Source organism: Fringilla coelebs (assembly GCF_963513975.1).
Source record: "Fringilla coelebs genome assembly, chromosome: 1".
NCBI classification, from domain to species: Eukaryota; Metazoa; Chordata; class Aves; order Passeriformes; family Fringillidae; genus Fringilla; species Fringilla coelebs.
This window is the reverse complement of record NC_140028.1, coordinates 139,046,042-139,069,223: the sequence shown is the minus strand read 5'-3', so window position 1 is coordinate 139,069,223 and position 23,182 is coordinate 139,046,042. Positions and strand designations below refer to the sequence as shown.

General features: G+C 40.5%; 1 protein-coding gene across 6 annotated transcripts in view; it reads left to right on the top strand.

Annotated features, from left to right (window-relative positions):
- The window catches only part of NRP1 (neuropilin 1), a 114,484-nt gene that overhangs the window by 76,725 nt on the left and 14,577 nt on the right, over window positions 1–23,182 (top strand). For 4 of the 6 annotated variants that reach the window (XM_084201440.1, XM_084201442.1, XM_084201439.1 and 1 more), the window contains 6 exons: window positions 3,833–3,988; window positions 6,698–6,842; window positions 8,271–8,602; window positions 13,095–13,239; window positions 16,135–16,239; window positions 19,203–19,262. In XM_084201440.1, the coding sequence (XP_084057566.1) occupies window positions 3,833–3,988; window positions 6,698–6,842; window positions 8,271–8,602; window positions 13,095–13,239; window positions 16,135–16,239; window positions 19,203–19,262 (943 nt within the window). The remainder of the gene's footprint in view (window positions 1–3,832; window positions 3,989–6,697; window positions 6,843–8,270; window positions 8,603–13,094; window positions 13,240–16,134; window positions 16,240–19,202; window positions 19,263–23,182) is intronic. The other 2 variants (XM_084201444.1, XM_084201443.1) reach the window with 1 other exon arrangement.

Sequence of the window (23,182 nt, the reverse complement as noted above, 5' to 3'; positions counted from 1 at the left end):
AGGGAAATGCATTTGATGTTCATCTTCAAAAGTACTGTATTTCAACACCACATCTCTTCACAGTCACTCTAACATGAAACACAAGTTCTTGAAACAAAAAGGACAAGAAGGCCAAAACAAAAAGCTAGTTATTAAAGACTTATATTATAGCTGGAGTAGCCTGCATCTGAGAAAAATGGCTCACATTATGGCCACATTAACACTTGGAGACCTCTTTGTATAGGACATACTGTGTTGAGTGAAACTTATACAGAAAGGTGGACTTTCTAGACATAAGCTTCAAGATGCAAAAGACTTCCTGTCTGGTGACACAGCTCTTCCAGAGCTATTACCCTCTGCACTGATTCCTCTGGGAAAAATAAAGACCTGTGTCTTATCACAGCTACACTTTGGTGCCTTCCAGTTCCAGTTGTTACTAGCAATTGATATGGTTGCACTTCAATTCTGAACAGTCCCAGTGACTTTTAGAATCTGTGTTTTATGGACAACTTTTTGCATTTTATAGGAAGCAAACTTTCAAAAACCATTGGAACAAAAACAAAATGCATCACAAAGTGATTAATGAGGGGGAGCTTAACAGCCCATTAAAATGTGTCATGCAGTTTTGAGGTAGTCTTCTACATAATTCATTTCTATCACCTTACTTAGAGAAGATTGCTACATTTAGAGCTTAATTTGCAAACATACCTAGGCACCACAGAGGGGTGCACAGTTGCAATTCTGTTTGCATGCACCTGGAGAGGGGCAGCTCCCCTCCGGAGGCCACAGCAAGGAACTGTCAGAGGGAAGTAAATGCCTTAAGCCCTCCCTCTCTCCTGCACTTTTTCACTGACACAGAGTTGGTTCTAAAAATTCCAAGAGACCCTTCTGCTTCTCTGTTGTTTAATCTCACCTTTCTTGTTTGCACTGCTTCTTTCTCACAAAACACCAATGGAGAAATGTTATTCTTCTTTCCTTTATCAGCTTGTGAGCAAACAGCCCCTGGCACGCAGCAGGTCAGGGGTCACAGCTTGCTTTTGCAAGGGGTTTAGAGCTATGCTGAACACTCAAACTGTCAGACTCCAGGCACTCCAGGAGAGGACTACTGTTGACATAGTTCCAGTTTTCAAGGACACCTAAAGATTTGCTGACCTGGAGAGAAAGCACATGCATGTGAAGAGATGTGCTCCTTAACAAGGAGAGCCCTCCTTCCAGCAGTAATGTCTTTCTCAGTTACTGGAGCCAGGAGTGCTAATGAGGTTGCCTTTCCTTCCTTATTTATAGGCAATAAATCAGAAGTCCTCTCAGAGTCTCCCTCTCTCCCAGTGAGGGAGTTCTGCCAGGTTCTAGGCATGAAAGTACATGTCTATATCGTGTGTTTGGGATGTAATCCTGGGCAGTAAGATGGGTTCTGTAGGATACGGAGTTAAGTAGGTGTAATGAATCCCTGAATTCAAGACCAGACAAAATTTGGGGGCCTAAAGTTTTCTGACAGGACAAGCCTGAGGCCTGAATGGTCAGTGACTGGCAGCAATTGATAAGTCAGGCATCAAATAATCAAATCTTCCTAAGCCGCCAATGTTAAATTTTACCTTGGCTTCAAATACCTAGAACTCTTGTAAAAGGCCATTGCTTGACTTTATTCACAATGAAGTACTTACTGTATATTAAAAAGCCTCTACTAGAATAATTTCAAATCAGTTGGAATGGTACAGGCTTGGGACCCTAATCATTTCAAAACTGAAGAGCTGTTTCAAATTGTAAGAGAGGCAGATCATTTAAATAACTTAGCTCTGTGCTCCCTCAGACTTCCAGATTTTCAAGTGCTCTTCAGCCTGGAAGTGAATGTGGTATTGGACATAACTCAGTGCAGCACACTTTACAATCAGCAGAGTACAGCTTGGAGAGCATTTGAAGTTAAGCTGAGATTGCTCAGAGCAATGATGCCCAGATTCCCCCATTAACTTTCAGATTGCAACAATCTAACATCTGAGACTCTCCAGTTACTTTAAATCACTTGATTGTTTTTGTGAGGTGGTGCTGGCTTTTTTTTTTTTTTTAAGACTGATTTTTTTTTTTTTTTTATCACACAAAACCAAAATGTTGCAGTATTTCACCCCTAAAGACGAGGGCTAAAATGTTACATATAGACTTTATGAGCCTAACAAACTGGGGCAGGGGCTTTGCCCTGAAAGCCAGTTCTATCTGTCACACACAAGGCTGCTATTCTTGTGCTGGAGGACTCCAAAATGCCTTGCATATGACATGGGCACTGAGAGAGCACACACTCTGTCCTCAATAGCACTTCCTTCAGCCTTCTGAGAGAGAATGCACAGCATGTTGATTTAACTGCTCCAGTGCCTTTGGATATATGACATACATCCAGGAAAAAGGATGCCTCTGGGACACAGAGCACATGTAATCTGCATCCTACGTACTTTGGAAATAATGAAAAAGACTGGGACATTCATGGGGCCATTCACTTGAGAAGGGTTAATTCAACCTATTATTGTCCTACTAAACTCCGGACAACTGAAGTTAGGGGAAAAAATTACACTGATTAATATTTTGTGAATAGGGTCATTTTATACTGAAATTAAATTACCTGCTTTGGGAAACAAAGGTTCTCACTGCAGAGAAAGAGGGTGAGGAATTTGATTTTAATTGGTTTGTTGTTATGGCTAAAAAAGGCTGTAAGGAAATGGCAGAGGTATCAAAACTGGGGTCACTGTGAGAAAGTGTTTAGCCCAGTTTCAGCTATTTGGCAGCTGGACTTGTGCACTGGGATATGGGGTTATTTTGCCAGCAGAACTGAGTAGCCAGCTACTTAAGTAGCTGTATTCCCACACCCCACATCATTCTCCCAAATACGTTGATACTTCTTTGATGCCACATGATGAACTAGATAAGGAAAAGACCTGGATGAAAAAGAAATAATGGGGGAGAGCAAGGTTAACCTAAATCATTTGTCCATTTGTAATGGGCAATGCAGTTCCATGAGAGAAGGAGGAGAGAGAAGAGTGAAGAAGAGAGATGACCTCTAACGCACATTCATGTGCATTTCTCCAGAGAGTTCAAAATGACATTGCTTTCTAAGGATAGAAGCATTTGACAGTTGGATCAGAATTACTACACTTGTGCTAATGCTTCTTTCTGTTTTCCCCAAATACATCATGCAGTACTAGCAACTAATTTGCCTTTTCCCCAACAAAATCACACAGTGATTTGTAATTATCTTGTGGCCAACTAATATACATTGGGATTCTTCTCTTCTATTTGCAAGTAATGGTCTTCTAGGTTTTAGCAGAATTCTTGTCATCATTCCATAAGTGCAACTTTGACATTATCCTAATAAATTCCATCCCATTTCTACTGCTACAGTCCTCAGGGTCACTCAGCTCTCACTGCATGAGTCTCCTCTGTGTTGGCAACACCTTGCAGCTGAGTGTCCTTAGGGAATTCCGTTAGCATCTATGCAAGTGCTTAATGAAAGTATTAAGTAAGTTTGTTCAGCAGACTGGTCCTTGAGGAATTTCTCTAGTAACTCCTCTGCAGTCTGGTGGTTCCCACTTGCACTGATGGCATCTCTGGTTCCTCCCTCACAGAGGAAAGAGGATTCTCTGGTGTGTGAAGAACAATCCTGGCTAATTAGGCAAATTTTCCTGAATTCTGTGATGACGCCATTTACAAAAGAGATGTGTCTGTGTTATCGTCAACAATATTTGGCAGTTTGCTTTATATAAAATCCTTGTAATTTTTCTAAGGCAGGACGAGGTAGAGAGTGTGCCACTGCTACAATGTTTTTATGCTCTGAACTACTCGTCCTCACATTTCAAATTATTCTCCACCACAGGTAGACCTGGGCCTCCTCCGCTTTGTTTCTGGAATTGGGACCCAGGGAGCCATCTCAAAAGAAACAAAGAAAGAATATTACCTGAAAGCATACCGTGTAGATGTCAGCTCCAATGGAGAGGACTGGATTACACTGAAGGAGGGAAACAAGCCTGTTGTAAGTATTTTTTTTTCCTTTTTTAATCTCTCTTCAGCTGAAAAATATGTTGAAAAGTCTGTTGAACTCTTTCGTTGTTATTATATGCTTAAAAAAGAGGAATAAGTTTTAGTCAGGTTGATGAGCACTATTTCCCAAATCCAAAAGCCAGCTTGTGTCTCAGTAGTAATGGGACACAGAAAGTGTTTATGCAAAGCCTAGAGCAGCTGCAAATGGTGTAAGGTGATGCCCTATGTATTGAACTCACCATAATTTGAGTCATTTTGTGTCTTTTTCCTGGACTGTTCTGCTGTTTCCCTGTTTCTCTGAGATTTTCTATGTGACCTTGAGAAAAACATTATGCAGAACTTTTCAAAAAATGTGTCTGTCTGTTATGTGCAGTGAAGCTCTGGATATGCAATGTGTCAGTGTCTCAGCTCCCTGTGCCTGGCCAAGCAGGACTGCTAGCAGATGATTAGTGGTTTGTTAGACTTCCAAGTATCTCAGTGATGGGGGTCATGCAGACAGATGATTAGGCACATCTTTCCATCCTTATAGATTTTTATCACCTTTCCATTTATCAGCAGATTTGCTCTCTGTGACCTCCCAATGAAACAGCTTTAGACACTCATAAGAAAAATTGTCATTATCCGCTACCATGAGCATAAAGCTCATTACTGAGAAGTCAGTTCTGCTCCAGCTCGCACATGAATAGCCCCAGTGAGGCTGTGCCTCCCTTCCCAGCTCGCTCAGGATGTGCCTGAGAGCAGCATCCCCAGAGGCTGCCAGGGGCTGATGCAACTGGAATAGTTTTGTGGTACCTCCCTTCAAAGCAGCTTTTTTGTGACCCCTCTGTAATGACACAGGAGAGCTGTACAATATCAAAGTCTATCAGTGTCACCCTATCAAGCTCTAAATATTTGGTTACTGGTTTGTCCCTGACTCATCTGTAAGGGCTATGCCAAGTCCACTACATTTATCTAATCAACATGGTAGCAGTGTTTAACAAATACCTCTTGCTTTTTTTTGAAGCCTTTTGGAAACAATAAAAAATGAATACCGAAAGCTTCTCTCTGACAGGTATTATCCTGGTTTGACTGGAAGTTCTGAAAGTCAGAGGACACAATGTGGGCACTGTACAGTGATGTATATAAAGATACAATAACTGACTTGCCCAAAGTCACACGAGGGGCCAGCGCAGTGGCTGGTATGAGACACAGGGTTTCCTGACTCTGGATTCTGTAATCTGAACAAATGCTTCTTTCAAAATCAGACCATGCCTGATTTTCATTACCAGCTTCAATTTGTAAACTCTCCAAAAGTATATTTTACATGAGTTTCTCTTGTACATGCTGTCTTTAATTAGTGAGAACATTTCCTAAACCTGTGTCACTTGTACAAAGGGTTCATTAAAAAAATCAGTTTTCTAAAATGGCAGTATTTTGCTGTTGATTAAGACAAGAAAAACGTATACACCAGTCTCCTTCCCAGATATTTTAATTCAAATTAAAAGTTTGCAGCTGCAGATCTCAAGGCAGCCATACACCAACCAGTGTTGCACTAACTACATATAAGAATCTGTGTACTTTTGAGAAAATACTCTTTTCTCTGTCAGATGCAAACTTTGAGAAAACTACAGCAGGTCCTCACAGGAAAAAAAAAAAAAAGGTTGCTGGAAAGAAATGCAGTTCCATTAAAAATCTCTTACTAGATATGAAACTCTGAAGTTAAATTACTTGAGCTGTAACTGAGCCTTATGAGTTGACAGCTGTGTGCTGTTGGCCTCCGCTCCAAATTAATGCAGCTACTGTAAGGAACAAACAGGAAGGTAGGACAGTGTGTGTAAGACATGGAAGAATCTCCCATAAAAGGAGAGGGGTCTGCATCCATGGAAAACAACAGGAAATTGATTCCCTCTATGTGAGGAAGAAGCAGGAAGCTGAATCACCTTCTTTGGACTGGAACATTGCAAGGTTTTGGCTGGGCTAGGAAGGAGTGTGTCTGCAGGATCCTCAACATGAAAGCACGGCACAGTCATGTGCTTCTGGTGGAAGTCTCATTGTTCATCTAATTTGACTGCCAGCCTCGGGGGATGCAGGGAAAATCTTGGAGCCTGCTATACAGATTTTAAATAAACTTCAATCTCAATATGCAAGGAGAAAGAAATTCTGAGACCTTGTTGAAAAGGATTTGAAAACGGTGTTAACAAAGCAAGGTTTGCACAATAGACCTTAAAAATCTTAAGCCCAAGGTCAGCAAAATAATATATATTTTTATCATAACTCCATATAGGATTTTTACATGGTCTAATTGAAACCCAAATCTTTAATTTGAGCCTGAGATTCTTTAGCTTTCTGCATCATTCTATGAGTGTACAAAAAATAGAACTGCTCTAGTGGGGCATTGGGGGATTCTCCCAGGACAGAGAAGTCGTTGGGTGACGAAGACCAGGGTTTGTCATTCCTGCATATAGATCTGGGCATTAGGAACAACTTTTTTAGTATCATTGAACACCTTACATCTTCGTTTTTCCTCCCCAAGGAAAGAAAACCTGTCTGCAAAAGTTGTGTTAGGAGATTAATGAAATAGTTTCCCATGCAAGTCTTTTGTCTCAGTCCCCACAACCAACCCTGGTTAGACCTCATATCATTACTGTCTGTAAAACACAGAACTGTAAACACCAGTTAAGAGAAAGCCTAACAAATACATACTTTTTCTTTCCACACAAAGGTGTTTCAAGGGAATAGCAATCCCACTGATGTTGTTTACAGAGCTTTTGCCAAACCAGTTTTAACACGGTTTGTGAGAATTAGACCTGTGTCTTGGGAAAATGGAGTTTCACTGAGATTTGAAGTGTATGGCTGCAAGATAACAGGTAGGTCTTGGGAAAGATTATAAAATATGGGGAATTTATTGTGGCTAAACTGTGGGATTTATTTTTATGAGTAAAATTAACGAACATGATTTCCACCACGATCTGAATGTAGAAATGCTTAAAAAAAATAATAAAACACCACAAACCAAACATCCAGCATTATCTGAATATTTTTATGATGCTATATTTTAGTTTTAATTACTTTTATTGCAATCACTTTACGGCTTCATGCAAAATTCCTGAGATACACAGATATTTTGCAAATTCCTATGTCATTTTTTTCCCTTCTAACCCTTCAGTCCATCTCTCTTATGTCTGCTATTCATGGGTAGTTCTGAGCAGGTTTCTCAAGGAACAAACACACATGACTAGGTTTAAAAGGATTGCAAAGTACAAGCACTTTGATCTGAAGTCTGTGCAAATAATGGTGGTTGTTGTCAAGTTCCCAGTCACGATCAGTATGGCAAAGTAATTCCTTTACATCACACCTGTCAAAAATTTTTAGAAATATCTTTTTTACAGTTTCAGGTTTTCTATAATTTCTATACAGTGGAAGTGCCTTTATCTGTAAAGTAGAAATACAACTTACAGTTGAAAGAAAATTATAATGATTTATTAGATGTTAGAAAGCTAATTTTTCTAGCACATTTTTAGCACTTAATACAGTTCAATGGCTCTAATTTTTAATATTTAGGGATTTTTTTTCTTTTAAAGTGTTTCTTTAGTCTTGAAAATGTTTCTTAGAACTGGTTTCCATACAGAAGGAAAATAAGATTACTGATTACTTTGTTAGGGAATTCCAAGTCATTCTATAAAATCTTTTCAAATTAGATGTAGGTAATCAGTTCTACTGTTTCATTCTATATTAGAATTCTTAATTTCTTGTGAGCAGGTACTTCTAATGTATTTTTATCTAGGTTCATAGAAGAAGCAACTATTTAGCTTCTGTGTCACCTGAAAAAGTCTGAGAGACAAAAAAAAATGCATTAGGAAAATCTCTAGTGCAGCAGTAAATTATATTTTAATGTATGAATATTTCCATTTTCAATGTCACCAAAATAATCTGCAACCAGGTTTTGGCTGGTTTTGGAAGTTTTCTCTGAGGCAATATTCACAAATTCAGATGGCCCTGCACTCTTTGCCTTAGCAAGAAGAATAGAAAACAAGAATAGAATAGGATTTTCTGATCCTTTTGGTTCCCACCAAGCCAAAAATACTTGTGGTATTTTGGTACTTCCTGCTAAAATTAGGATGTGCAAGTTTGAAAAAATGAAAATTATATACAAATCCAATAGATTACTTTGAATATAAGAAATCAGTAAGTAATTAGCTATGATAGTTGAATTGACTGATGTGTCCTTTTTCTTATTTGGCGCTTGTTCAGAACAACTATTTCATTTGTTTGGATTTTTTTTTTTTTCTCTGTAGATTATCCTTGTTCTGGTATGCTGGGCATGGTGTCTGGCCTAATTCCTGACTCTCAGATTACTGCATCTACTCAAGTGGATCGAAACTGGATCCCCGAAAATGCTCGGCTGATAACGAGCCGTTCGGGCTGGGCACTGCCACCCACCACTCATCCATACGCAAATGAATGGCTTCAGATAGACCTGGGTGAGGAAAAGATAGTGAGGGGCATCATTGTCCAAGGAGGCAAGCACCGAGAAAACAAAGTGTTCATGAAAAAATTCAAAATTGGCTACAGCAACAATGGATCAGATTGGAAAATGATCATGGATTCCAGCAAGAAAAAGATAAAGGTAAGGGCAAAAAACGCACTTGACAAAAGTTGAGTTTAAAAAAGTTTGCATTGCATTTCTACACATCTCTATCTGACCTTAGGAAGGGCACACAGCTGGGGTGGAGTCAAGCAGGAGGACTCCAAGGGCAGCAGCCCTGAAGGAATGCTGTGGGAGCTGTCCCATGCCTCAGGGCAAGAGCTGGACTTAGGACATTTGCCTCTCTGGCAGCAAGTTTTGCTGATTCAACAGTTAGTTCAGGCTTTACCCTGTCAACATTGGTGCCTCTCTGGCTTACAATTTATTGCAAAATCCCATGCAATGGGATTTTAAAGTCTAGTCTAAAAAGCCGAACTCTAAAACTGAGAGTAAACAAACTTGAGACAAATTTGTTTGAATTACTTTTATTTTACTTTCTGTTGGAGCTGTAGAATGAGAATGGTGTTACTCAGCTCAATGGGCTACCTGTTGTGTTTCTCAACTGCCTGTAGATTGCTTTGAGAGTTTCACAGGTTCTCTGTAAAGATCTGATCCAAGTCCCTCCAAAAGCAAGTGATGAAGTTTTGGTCACGTTATCCCAAGTGAGAAGTACTATTGCACTCTGACAAGGGAAGCATCTTGGAGGATGCTTGGGAATACATTTCCAGAGGAGGGCCAAATGAATTGCTGTGTAAGATTCCAAGGAAAAGAAAATACTTGTGGCCCAGAAGAGTCTCCGGGAATGTATCTGTTTTGATTTGGTTTTAGATGCATGCATTTCAGGACCTAAATTACACTGGGGATTTAGCTTATTTACACCAAATCCCATTGAAGTCTTCCATCCCATTTTGCTATCTCTGCTCACAAAGTGCATTTTTGCCTCAAAAGGCACAGTTCTTTCTTAGTCCTCCTACCCAGTTTCTTGAGGAAATGAGTAGGCATGCAGCCCTGCTCACAAATTGGTGCTGTAGTACTGAGATGACCAGGGAATCAGACACCAAAACGTGCCCTCAAAAGGCAAATTGTTGTGGTGCTTGGCAGATGGGATCCTGGGAATTGCTCCATATCTCATCTGTGTTAGTTTGAAAATTAGATGTAAAAGCTGTTTTGCTGTATAGATTCATCCATTGGAGGAACCTGTGTTTCCTTAAAGGAAAAGCTGAGTGGGCCCATGGATGTAGCTTTTCCAAGCACATTTGGTAAATATTGGACTTCATTCTCTCCTGTTTTAATCTCACTGAATATGTCTGCATTTTCTCACTTTTCATCATTTGTTTGGGGGATTAAAACTAAATGGATTCAGCCTTTGCAGTCATCTCCTTTCTCTTGTTACCATGAGTTTTGACTTCATCATAAAGTGTGAAGGGAGTGTAAATCAACAATGGGATCTTACCATTTTCTTTCTAAAATAGATGTTGTTTTGACATGTACTTCTACACTGTGGCTCAACGAGGGAAAAAAATAATGCCATATGCTTTCGAAGCAGCGTGCCGTCTGCTGCATGGCTTTCTGTTTTCTAATACAGGCACTTGCCATCATTGTCAGAAGTTAGCAGTTTGACAAGAAAACTAGTGTGCTAACTGATGCACTGAGCCCATCCCCAGTTTTCATCACCACCAGAAATTAACTTTCAAGATTAATGGAACGGAGAGGGCTGGGATTCAAATCTCTTGTGGCATAATTATAATCCTTCCTAAAAATTCAATATATTTAATAAACTTTATTCCAAAGAAAAAGTCTTCTTTAAAGAGAATAAGATAAATCCCATGATTTTGGAGCCTGAGGAATTTAAAATGTTAATACTGGAATGTAGTGTTTTTAACTGTAAGTAGAGCTGGATGGGACAGGATGCTATAATAAGTCACAGCAGGAACGTGGATTAGAAACAGCCCTGTTATATGAAATGAAACACATCGTTTCACTTGGTTAAAGTCGTGACTTTCAATAAACAAACAACTGCATTTCAGAGAAGAAAGAGCAGTGACAGGCTAAACATAACAGAATGTGTCCAAAGGGTGAAACATCACCTTATTTCTTAACATGATCTTGTCATTCATGCCTGCAGCTGCTTTCACAAAGACTGCCATAACTCCTTCCTCTTTGGCTGACCCAATTTCAGCTATTTTTGAGTGTGCAAAATGTTTCCCCCTTTGAGTGCCTTAGCTCAAGCACTCAAAGGAGTGAAAATCACAAATCATCAAATAGCTGTGCAGAACTCCGTTTCAAGATCCAATTTGTATTTCTTGTCCATGGGTTTGCTTACTCAAGCTTACTACATAAAGTCATCTTTCTCTTTCCCACTTCTTTCCGCCTTCCACTTTTTATGGGGGTAGGATGAGTTGTTTTGTGGGAGTTTTTTGCTGCTGTTTTTAGAGTTCCTCTCATCATTTCTGGTACAAGAAACTTCAGAACACCTTGCCATTTGGAACATCCTTTTAAAATTTTTCTGCAACGTTTATTTTGATTTTAAAATAAGTCAGGGAGATTTTTTTCTGCTCACCATCTTAGCTCCTCTTTTGTTTAACTATTATTTATTATGCCTTATCTTTGTAGTGGAGTACAGCAATTTGTGACATAGCTTGTATAAAGGACACTCACAAAGTGAAGTTTTGCTGTACACTCCTCTCTCCTCTCCCACAAAGAGTATCAGTATGTGTTTTAAATGAACAGTCAAAATTGAATCACAGGCAGCTCTGCTCTACAAAGGACAGTGATTCAATGTAATTCTAGATGCCTATTGAATCCTAATGTCTATGTGTCAGTACTCCATAGTGATGTCTTTTATAAATCAGTTTTCATTATTATATGTTGCTATTAAGACTACTATTAAAAAAGGGAGCAAGGATTCCTCAGATACATGTGTCTGTCTACTTTTTACACATAAAATGGCATTCATTCTTTTTCATATAGTAGGTAGCTTTTCTGATCATTTGCACTATATTGTTATTCAAATATAATAATATGTAATTCCATGTCAATTAGATCTGACAGGCCCTCTACACATAAATTTGTGACAACTGTCTTCCAAGCACTGACAGTACACTGGGTCAGCCAGTGCCCCTTGAAGCCACCTTGGAGGTGCAATTTCCCTAGGAAGTAGGAGAAGTGGCATTGATGTTAAAATTATTTTTTTGGTTTAGTTCTTCACAGCCTCCCATCACCACTGGCTTTTGCAACTGGCACTCTGTAAACAGTGGCTGGAAGGATTGTGATCACAATGCAGACGTGTACAGTAAAAAAAAGGAAGGCTTTTAGAGCTGCACTGCAAATACAAGAAGCAATCGGGATTACCTGTGATGCTTTTCTGCCTTAGGAATTCAGCCAGCTTTTCCCATGGCCTCTGTTTTCTCTGCTACAGATGAATAGAAGGAGTTCATTGCAGGCTGGGTTTTGATCTCATCCAAAATGAAGGGCATCTGATGGTTTCTTCCTGAAGAATGATTCTGGTTTCACAGCAATATCTTAAAAGTATCTTATGGTAGCACTCCTAATCTTAAATTTGAACTGCAGTTCAAAGATGTTTTTTAGAGTTTTGCCACTTCACTAATTCATGGAAAATGTGAAAATACTTTTACTTAATTGTTACAGGCATTTTCATATTTTGTACTTTAAAGACTTTTGTACATTATATTCTGAAGGCATTTTTTGCTATAAAATAGGCATTTTTTGCTTTTGCCTATCTCGGGCTATAAAGATTTCATGCCAAGGACTGTTTCTTTGTTCAGTTGATTCCTTCTAAGGACTGATCATCCACATAGAGGCACTTGAGGTGTTGCTATAAGTCCAAATTATAATCTGTTCTGTATGCAAAAGATTAGTGAAAAGGAGAAACTAAAGGTATCAAAGAAATGCCATTGAGAGTTGTATTTTGTCTGAAGAACCCAAAGTGCGATTCAGAGACGAGATTTTTTTGTCTGAAATGTGTATTTGCTGACCTGCCTTGCCTGTTGGATTATATTGCAGTTTTGTCAGGAAGCAGCTTTTTTCTCTTTCTTCTAATTCTTCTTCAATAGCCAGCTCACTGGAAGAACTCTTGCAGCTACTGCTCCTGAAGTTTAATTTATGCCTTTTGAAATAGCTACAACTTGTGAAGCTCTGTCACTGGGGGAAATCAGATTGAAATTTTCTCTTGAATAGTTGGATTATTATTGTAACCACTTAAAAGGTGACAGGATCTTCACCTCAGCCATTTTTTTTCCCTGAGAAGTGTTGGAAATGTCACCCAGTTAAACCTCAGATCAGAGCGTCATTTAAAAACATGTCTCATTAAACACTCAGCTCTTGTTATGACCCTGATGGATTAGTTGCTACTGAGTTTATGAAAAATGAAATGCATTACTTTTCTGAGAAGCTTTAACAATGTATTTTCCATTCTCATTTAGGATAGGAATGCCTGACACTTACTAAGCCGTTAGAATATGGCCTATGGCTCACCTAATTCAAAGGCTGGAGAATGAAGGAAAAAAGATGAGTGTGGAAAATAGACTTTCCTTTCCTTTCTTTTTTAACAAGTAGCGTTTGTCATGCTTTGCAGACTTTTGAAGGCAACACCAACTATGACACGCCTGAGCTGCGGACTTTTGAACCTGTATCGACACGATTCATACGTGTGTACCCTGAGAGAGCCACACACGGGGGACTGGGGCTGCGAATGGAGCTGCTGGGCTGTGAACTTGAAGGTAATTGCTCTGCTAGAAATGAATGCACTTTATTATTTTCATAAATACATTCTCTACTTGGTCTGCTGCTGAAGCCTGCTGTGTCTGCACAGGCAGCACGTCGGACTCTCACTTCCATGGCTGCCCTTAGTGCTGGTTCTTGGCCTGTTCAGCTCCTCTCTGCAACATTTGAATGTTGTGCCCAAGGCACAATTATTATTCTGTTTCCCAGTCCTTTGTTGAATCACAGTGATATTCTCCACATGGTTTTCCATTCCCTTAAGCATCCTTATGATTATACTTTTGAGAATCATAGAGCTATTAAGAGAGAATAAAGACAGGAACTTAAATTTTATGTTACAATGATACAACCCTGGAGGAGATGTTTTCCGAGAATGCAGAGGGAGCTTTGCACTAAATATAGTAATTACGTCCTTCTATCCTTCAAAGGACCTGAAAGTCACACCACAAACTATGGCAGGCAAAGATCACTTGACTGGACAGTGTCTGTGGTGTTACTTTTGGGGGCTAAAGGGGGCCTCTTTGTTCTTTACTAAGTTTCAATTTTGCAAGAATATGTAGAAGATGAAAGAGCAGGAAAAGCAAAGTTTAGACATTTGTCCTTGGACTGTGACATGAAGTCCGCTTTGATTTTTGTTATATAAACATAATTATTTAACTTCATAGATAACTACAGATAGCACTATGTGAATTTAACAATTTTATCTGGTGGATGATGACACAGTGGTGAGGCTTATAAACCACCCAGCTTAAATATACAGAATAACAAACCCTATTATTTGGGTTTCATATGACACCTCCTATAGAAGCAGCTGAACCCAAGATGAGTGGAAACAACTGCTCTACCTCCATTTCTTTCTCACCATTTCTCCCCCAAGAGGGAAGTGTGGGAGGCATTTGCTGTGAGAACTGATGAGTTCTGTGTTGTTTTTTTTAGTTTAGGGATTGAATTAGTATGATTTTACTTGGCCCGGAAAGTGGGGAGGCTGGAAATACTTCTTAGTTCCCGCAGGAAGTCCTCATTTCCTGTGGGAATACTTAGTTCCTGCAGACTATTGTGCAACTTGTGCAGAAAAAAAGAAAGCCCAGCACCTGCCTTATGTAAACTCACAACCTCTGGGCAAAGTCCTTTAGCCACAGGGCTCCTGTAGCCACCCAGCCACCCAGGAGTGAGTCTGTGGACCATCTCACAAGAATATATTGCTCAGTGAGATGGAGGAGCCTTTGCTTTTAGGCAAACTGAAACAGCAAGTACATTTTTGTTTTTCCACTGGGACGCATATTTCCATATTTTTTCTTTCTGCTGTGGTGTACTTTTGATGTATGCTCACCTGTGGGTCACACCCACAGACAGGTGAGGTCAGTTCCCATTTGCCTGTGGGAGAAGCACAATAATGCTAAATGTTGTATAATTGCATCTTAAGGAGGGAGTTGAATGAAGCCACTTGAGATTTACTGAGCAAGAAAAGAGTTGAGAAAAGAAGCATGGAGGTTGGCACAGAGAGTAGAAATCAGCTCTCCAGCAGTAATAATGAGCAAGGGCAAGTTTTGTGTGCTTGAAGCATCCCAGGGGGGCATACATGAAATGATGGCAGAGATGTAGGGAAGCTTGAGGCTATACAGGGACACAAAGATCAAGATAAGAAACTTAACTGGATGTAGAAAGCTAGAGGGATCCCTCAGAGGGGTTTTTATAGCAATGTGGGTAACAAATGTTCTGCATAATTCATAATAGGTACAGAACTGTTTCTTTAACTAGGGATAACTTGAACTTGTAAAGCATAAGTCAGGGTCCTAAAGAGGCATGTTTTATCCCATAATATAGCTACTTCAAAAATTACCACCTCTCCTGACATTTTCAAGCCATGAAGTCAGTGTTTGTGATCTTCTGTGGCCAACGGATGCTGAGGGCTGTAGAAGGGAAAAGAAGAATCTGCAAAAGACATACATTATTGCATAGCCTATAATGAGTGAAAAAGATTGCTGATGAAAATAACAGTGAGTGAGAAGAGACAAAAGCCTGGATCACATTCCAGGAGTGCTTATCTTAAGCCAGGGAACTATACGTGTGGCATGGAACACAAACGTAGCACCAAGTCTCTGTGTTCTGGTTTTCCAGATGTGGTGCGCTTTGCAGATTCTGGGCTATGTGTTTTCTGGCATCTTACACAAACCTGAAGCTTTTAACTGTAATAACAAGGGTCAGACATTTACTGGTTAGGCAGCAGCTCCCGGAAAGTCATCACCAGTGAGGAGCAGGCAGGTGGCCGGGAGGGATGACTGACATCACTGATGTCTTATTTATTTATAACTTCAACGAAAAACAAAAGAAACGCCTTCCATGTGTCCTCATTGAGCACAAAACGATTCCACATCACACTGCCTTCCTGCTGCTGTTACCAGGACCGTGCTCAGACATTTCCTCTCTTATGTGTGCAGAGAGGTTTCTTCAGCAAAGCATCGGGTGCTAGAGAATTACCACCTTGAGCATGCACCCCCCCCTGCTCCTCTGCACAGGCCCACTCCCTGGGACTTTGGAGAGCAATAAAATTATGGGGTCTCTACCCCACACACAGCCCTCCAGGACTCTCATTCTGCCTTGCCAGGCTTTTACTGTTCCTTGATAGGAACAACAAACACCCAGTGAATAGCAGTCTGGGGCTTGGCTGCCCAGCTCTGCTCAGCCCTTCAGCTCAGATATGCCCCAGGGCAGGAGGCAGAGCAGATACTCCCCATTCCAGAGTACGAAAGATACTCCTCATTCCAAAGAAGTACTAAGCAACCTGCAAAGTAGACTTGCTTCAATCCTCAGACACAACACGTGGTGCTCATCAGGATGTTACTCCCAGTGGTTCTCCAGCTCGTGTTTTAACTGAACCATGGGTTTTGTTTCAGCTCCAACTGCTGTCCCTACCGTTTCCGAAGGCAAGCCCGTGGATGAGTGTGATGATGACCAGGCAAACTGTCACAGTGGCACAGGTGATGACTACCAACTGACAGGTGCAGAAACCATCCTCATTCCATTGCAGCTTCATTGTAGCTCATATCCATCACCAGCTTAATGTTTGCACTGATCTAACCACTCAATATTAATGGACATTAGTATGCAGTTTGTATTGTCAGTGCTGTCAAAACATGGGCATCTGCCTTTTATATAGGACAATACTTTTGATTGTTTTCTCAGCTATGTAATTTTGGAAGAAAATAATAGTGACTAGATGGAAGAGAGGGCAATTTTTTGAGTGGTAATTGTGTCTAATCAAATCTTTTAATCAAACTTTCTCTTACTAAGAAGAAAAGCTGGGCAATACTCTTGAGATTTATTATTTGATATTGAAGAACTTGAAATATTGCTTGGTTTACATATAGGTTTCCTACCTAAAACTTAGTATAGGACTCAAATCTCATTCCCAAACCTTTCCTAGACAGAAACAAAACAGATTTGTTTCATCAAAGTGCACTGCCACATACTCACACTGCCAGAAATATTTCCAGGAACTTCCCTGCCTACACAGCATTACAGCCACAGAGGGGCTGATGTTCCCCAAGCTGCCATCACCAGCAGAAAAGTAGGAGGGGGAGATGTAACATAGACTGCATCTGAAATAGAGGAAGCCTGCTAAGTTTCATATCCTCACACTTCTGCACAGAATCATTAGTTCTTCTAAGACAGCTGACACTGCACCTCTATGTTTTTGATCTCTTCTTGGAGGTCACTTGTTCTACAAATCTCTGTGTCTGTTTGATTAGATCTATACATCTGCAGTAATTGAGGTTGTTTTTAGATGCGGTGACACAAGTTATTTCATCACTGCTCCCTGATGTGCTTATCTAATAAATGTTTATTGCTTCTTATATCCATGACATAAAATAGCATTAAAATCTGGCAATAGCTGTCCAAGAGGTCATTGGGTGAGCTTAGGTAAGAGATTGGCTTTTTGGAATGAGCCAAGCAGAACATCAGGCAACAGATACAAATGAAAGTGAAATTTCAATATCAAACCCTTTCTGAGCTTTGCCAATATTTCCTGTAATTGCACATTGCAAATCATATATTGAAGAAAATTCTTGAGTAGAAAAGACAGTGCACGGTCACTGTCACTGCTTTTCAAATCAGTGTCTCAGATTAACCTTATTCTTTTTGAAAACAGCCATGAAGGGAGTCTGATAAAATAGTCTGTGATGTGTTAAGGTAGCTCAGAAAGCTTTCAGTGTTACTAAACAATGTAATTTATTTATTTATTATTCAGAAAGAAAGAAGCAGGTCAGGAAGCACTAGAGCTTCTTGCAGAGCCTTACATTGTCTTGCCAAGCCCAATAGGTAGAGACATATTGCACATAGAGGAGGCTCTGTCAGAGAAAGCAGATGGATCTATGCAAGCACCTTCCATGTTCATAGTCTCTGCATTTCAAGGAGCTCAGGACTCCATCCCACATGTCCCTTAGGGAACGTTTATTGAGCAGAAGAAAAACCTTCTGGCAGTTTCTGCTGGTTGTGCTTAGGGGGCAATTTATAATCTCTAGGACAAGGGAACAGCCGCCAACCTTCCTGAGCACCATCTTTCTAGGGAACTGAATGTTTTTCAGTATTAATATTGAAAATTACTGCATGGCCCTCCTACAAAAGTGCAGAAACTTAAGTACAATTTATTTTTACAATGCCTAGAAACCCTAGGCAGTGCACGCCCAGTTGTTCTGGACATCAGAGAAATGCTGCACTGTACGTATGGTTTTACTTATAAACGCACAGAGCAAAATGCACAGAACTGGTTATACCGATAAATTAATTGTAAACATTCTTTTCTTCCTGCAAACTGCATAGAAGACAGGTGTGTAGGTCTTGTGGCCCATTAAGGACAGCAGGGCAGTGCAGAGGGGATTTCATGAGTGCCTTGCCCTCTCTCACCCGTTCCCGGTGCGAGCGTGGCGTGCGCGCTCTCGCGGGCGCCGCCGCAGAGTCGCTGCCCTGACAGCGCCTGCACATATGTGAGTGCCACAGCAAGGCCTCCCTTGCAATTAACTGTAATTGTGCTGTAGGCCAAATCCCTTCCTGCTCCATTTGGACCCCATACAGAGCTACTCCATTTGCGTGGTTTATAGCATTTCCCATCAGATCATTCTCACAAACATAAAGCTGATACAGCTTGGGTATTCATTCTCATTGGGAGTCATCATAGGCATCCTTTCTATAATGCTTTAAGCACTTGCTTGCTGGAGAAAAGAAAAACAGGAGTCATTGACTGGTAATCAGCACCCCACCGTGCATTTATAATTGTACTAATTTCCTTTTTGTTTCCTTATGAATATGAGGCTTGCTTTAAAAAGTCAAGTATTTTAAAAATATCAATTAGTAAGCCTAGGAGAGGGCCATGACCCCACTCACCTCTTGTTTATCTGTATGAAGAAAAGGACAAAGGGGAAGTCCTTAATTCTTCCTTCACTTTGAGACAGAAGTGAAACCTACCTTAGACTAGATCTGGCAATTTCCATGCACCTCTCCTGTGTGCTGGTCTCACAACACAGCTATGAAACAGCTTACAGGGAACCCCAGATTTACCTCACATCCCTGGTATGAGAAACAGCAGGTCATGGGTAAGTGAACAAAATAGTGACTCTTAGGAGGTGTCATGAAGACCAGCTGCTCACTTCCCATGTGATTTGAAGCAAAACAGTGTCTATAAATCAAGGACAGTCACAGGGACATGTTGAGGATGATTTAGTTGGTGTTTGCAAGGACTCCAAAGATTCACAGCTTTATTTAATGAAGAGTTCTTGTAGGGCTTTTTTGATAAAGAAAACCAGACTTTTAATGTCATATTTTCATGCTTAAGCAAGGCATACTCAGTTACCTACATGTCTAATAAAGACAGTAATATTTCAGGTTTATATATAGGTTATTCCTAATGACTGCTGTGTCCTTTGTTGTGTCACATGTATCATGATACGCATAATTTCTTTTCCAGGTGGGACTACGGTGCTGAATACAGAGAAGCCAACAGTAATTGACAATACATTACAACCAGGTAAAAAAAAAATTCTTATTAAAACCACAATAAATTCCATACCCAAATTTCATGCCAGAGACAAAATAATGAATTGCAGCACTTCCTGACTTACCATTCCTTGAAGTCTCTGAAGTAAAGAAGCATCTGGTCTCTTAGCTTTGTACAGTAAATATTTTATTCCTTTCATCCACATGTAGATACAGCAGAGAACAAGATTTCCTTCTGCATCAGCAAATGCCAAGTGCTGACAAAATTAAACTAACTTAATCACACAGTGCACTGTTTAAATGTGGCATGTCAGTGACACAAAGTGTGTTTGCAAACTCCAGGAAAACAAAAACAGCCACACAGTCCCACTCACTATTTATATCCATGGTTTTACAAAACTAAGACAAGTAAAGTTTGCCAGTTTTTTCCACCAGGGAGCTGGCAGTTCTACAATATTGTTTTCTAGCAAGTTTTCTTGAAATGGGGTTACATAAACTGCTACCATGTACTTGAAAAGGGAAAACCAAGTTGTCACTGGCAGCAGGTTCTTGTTACTTAATACAATAGCTAGAAGCTTTTAAATTCCTTCGTTTGCTGCTTCCTCAGCTTTCATGCCATTTTTTTAATATCCTGTACAATTTACTGGGAGTGGGGGAGAGGATGGATTTGGGCAGAAAACCCAAACTCCAAAAACTATAAGCACTGGTTAAAAATCCTTTGCATCAATAATTGTGGAGCGGTAAAGAGGTCAGTTTTCAGTTACTCCCATTTCCTCCATTAAAGCACACTCAGGCACAGTCTTGCAAGTGATTTATTAACAGGGTGGGTAAATGTTTATCATTGTTTCCTCAACCATGTGACACAACCCACTCTTGCTTCAAGTGAAAGAAAGGGACTAATAATTTTAAAAAATTCCTAAAGGACACTTATGGTGTTGATCTGATTAAGAAATAGAGCTGACTTAGCTCAGACATTGTTCCCACTCTCGGCCTCTGTATTCAGATATTGCAGAGACCAATGCTTTTACTCTCCTCAAAATTTGTCTCCAGGGTCACCCAATTGGCTAAGTCAGCATACACTATTTTTACCTCTGCCCTGCTTTATGAGCAGAGGCAAATCGTGGAGCACCAGTGCAATGAGAAACACAACAGTGAGCCAGTCCCCCCTGTTGGGACACCTCTCCTCCCTCCTCTTCACAGTCAGTGCTGCTGAAGGGCTGGATGGCTGCTGCTGATCTCACAGTTCTGCAAAGGGGCTGGGGATGCAGAGGAAGAAAAGATTCTGTGCAGTGGATTTAGAGCAAAGCATTTTAATTTTTATGTCTGAAATTATCTGTTAGGTTTCTATTTTGATGACATTGAGGATTTTTTTTTCAGTTTTTTAAACTATTTTCTCGGATTTAAACAAATTGCAAATTTAGACAGCGCCTCTGTGCAGTGCAGGTTCACTCCCTCCCCAGCAGTGCCAGCTGCTTTGCAGGTTGTGTTCAAATCCCCTTGCCTTGGGTGGGACTCTCCAGTAACAGACTGACTGTTACTACCAGAGTTTAAGATATCCTCATTTTCTCTCCTTGCTTCCCTCCTGCACCACCTTTGCTTACTCTGTGAGGTGCCAAGTTTTTTCTCTATTAAAAGAGTTTCTGAAGCTCTGTTCAGAGCATGCCAGTGTTACTTCCCTGCATTGTGCTCGTAGGAACCGTTTCCTTCCGGGGAATAAGGGACGAGTTCACATCCCAAACTCCAGGCTCCCAGATGGCAGCACATTACAAAGATCACAGATAGAGATCAGCCAGACGCTAATAAATAAGAATAAGGTTTCCAGAATTTCCAGTTTAAGACATAAAGGTTTCCAGCTGCCTCATAATCCCTCACTGAAAACCAGCCAAAAACTCCCAAAAAACGGGCAGACAGAAATTTTCCTCAGCATGGGGAAGCCCCTCCTGGCCTGGAGGTGGTGTAAGCATTTCCCTCTGCTGAAGGGACGTGGCTGGACCCGAGTGCCACAGTGAAACACAGGGAGCAGGGGCTGTGCAGCCGGGAGGGAGTCTGCCTTGTCAGCCACAAATAACGCGGTTTAAACTGCCCTTGAAGTTCCAGGGCTGCTTGGGGGCCCCTGGCCCTCTGCTGCCTGAGGATAAGTGCACTCTTTCAGCTCTTCTCAAACTGAACAAGGTAGGAATTTAACACATCAAGGACTGAGCCCTCAGCTTTGACCTTAATTCCCTTTAAGGCCTGGTGCACCTGAAGATACTGATGCACCATGAGGTAGATGATGAGCTCCAAGCCAAGGAGCTATTCCAGATCAGCTGCAGTTTGCAGGCTCCAGTGGGTGACCCTGCATCAGGTACACGGTGCCAGTGGTGGCCACAGCAGTTTGTGCCACAGTGCCTGGGGACAGAGGTTGCCCAGCCCTGGCTGCAGCAGCACGTGCCATGGCACAGGTACTGTGCAGTAGGTGCCAGCACCACGTACTGCTGTGCTTCTGCCTGCATTCCAGCCTGCAAATATCCCTAATCTTGTTATCCCAGACTAACGTGCTTGTGTGTGTCAAAGCCTGAGATTATCCTATTCCAACCAGCTTTCCTACACTATGGAAACAGTTAAGAGCAAAGAGCTGGAAAGCCTCCGTGTATAAACAAGCTGTTCCATCAAGGAGTCGTTTACATTTTGTTTCAAGGGGACTCAATTGAAAGAAAAAAAAAAAGAATCATGATTTCAAACTGCTAAAAATGTTTAAAGGTTTGGATTTTTTTTTTAAAAGAGAGGATCTACTTTCCTCCTCAAACTTAAAAAGATGCCTTTTACAAATCCATCTGTCAAGGTAAATACCTCAGTTCTCAGCCCTAAGACTTTCTAACATCTAGTCATTTTTGAACACATATTTTTCAATTCTAAAGGACTATTTGAAATGCTTGTCTCTTAGCTATTTACATACAGAGCAAGCTGTTAATTTACATTACGTGCTCTCAGTGTGTAATCTGAGTCCTTTGTAAAGAAGACTGTTCTGAGAAGTACCTTGTTTTTCACACATGTAATAGCTATGTCAGAAAAATATATAATTAAAAAATCTTGGAGTTAAAATCTCTTCTAAAAATAATTTAAAAGTAGAATAGGTCTGATTCTCATTTATGCTGGAGCAACTTTGTATCAGTAAAGGGATATTAAGGCTGTTAAATTATCATTTACTATCATTTAAGGTAATTCTGTGCTGCCAGCATAAATGGTATAAAAATGCAAATACAAATCAGACCAAATATACTACTTTGAAGTGGTCCAAATTATGTGTGTAATTTCCTATTTTAATGTTGATTTACCCTTTGGCAAGAGCATCTTAGAGAGCATTTTCATATCATTTTCAATGCCATCATGCTTCTTCTTGCCTCTTGTTGAAGGAGTTCTAAAAATATGTCAATGTCTGTGGGCCACGAAAGATTAATGGACTCGCAAGAAACTCACTCAACTAGATTTTCAAATTACTTTCTTGTTCATGTGCAGTAATGGTCCCAGCTGTGAGCAAGATGTGGTCAAAAAGTACAGCTGTTGGTTATTCTTTGAGAGGACAAATCTGTTTTAATTCAGTATCACGTACCCTACATTTTGAAAAAGGCATATGGGATTTCGTCACACCTCCCTCTCAGATTCTCATCTGAGCTGCTGCTATTTGATTACATAATGACTGGCTTTCTTTGTCCTCTCCATACACACAAACCCAGAGATCAATCACCTATTGGCAGGAGAATTATCCTAGCATGGGAATGGGCCAGCAATGCAGAGGGAGCCCAACAATTGCTACTCGTCCCTAGTTTCCTTCCTTCCACCAGAGCTGCCAAGCTATAGTTCAAGGACAAAGAGGACAGATTGCCTGTAGCTCGCTGTGAGCTACTGTATCAGCCCCCTGGGACCTTTAATAGAAGGGCTGAACTGGCCTGACTTTTCTGGGGCAGATCCATT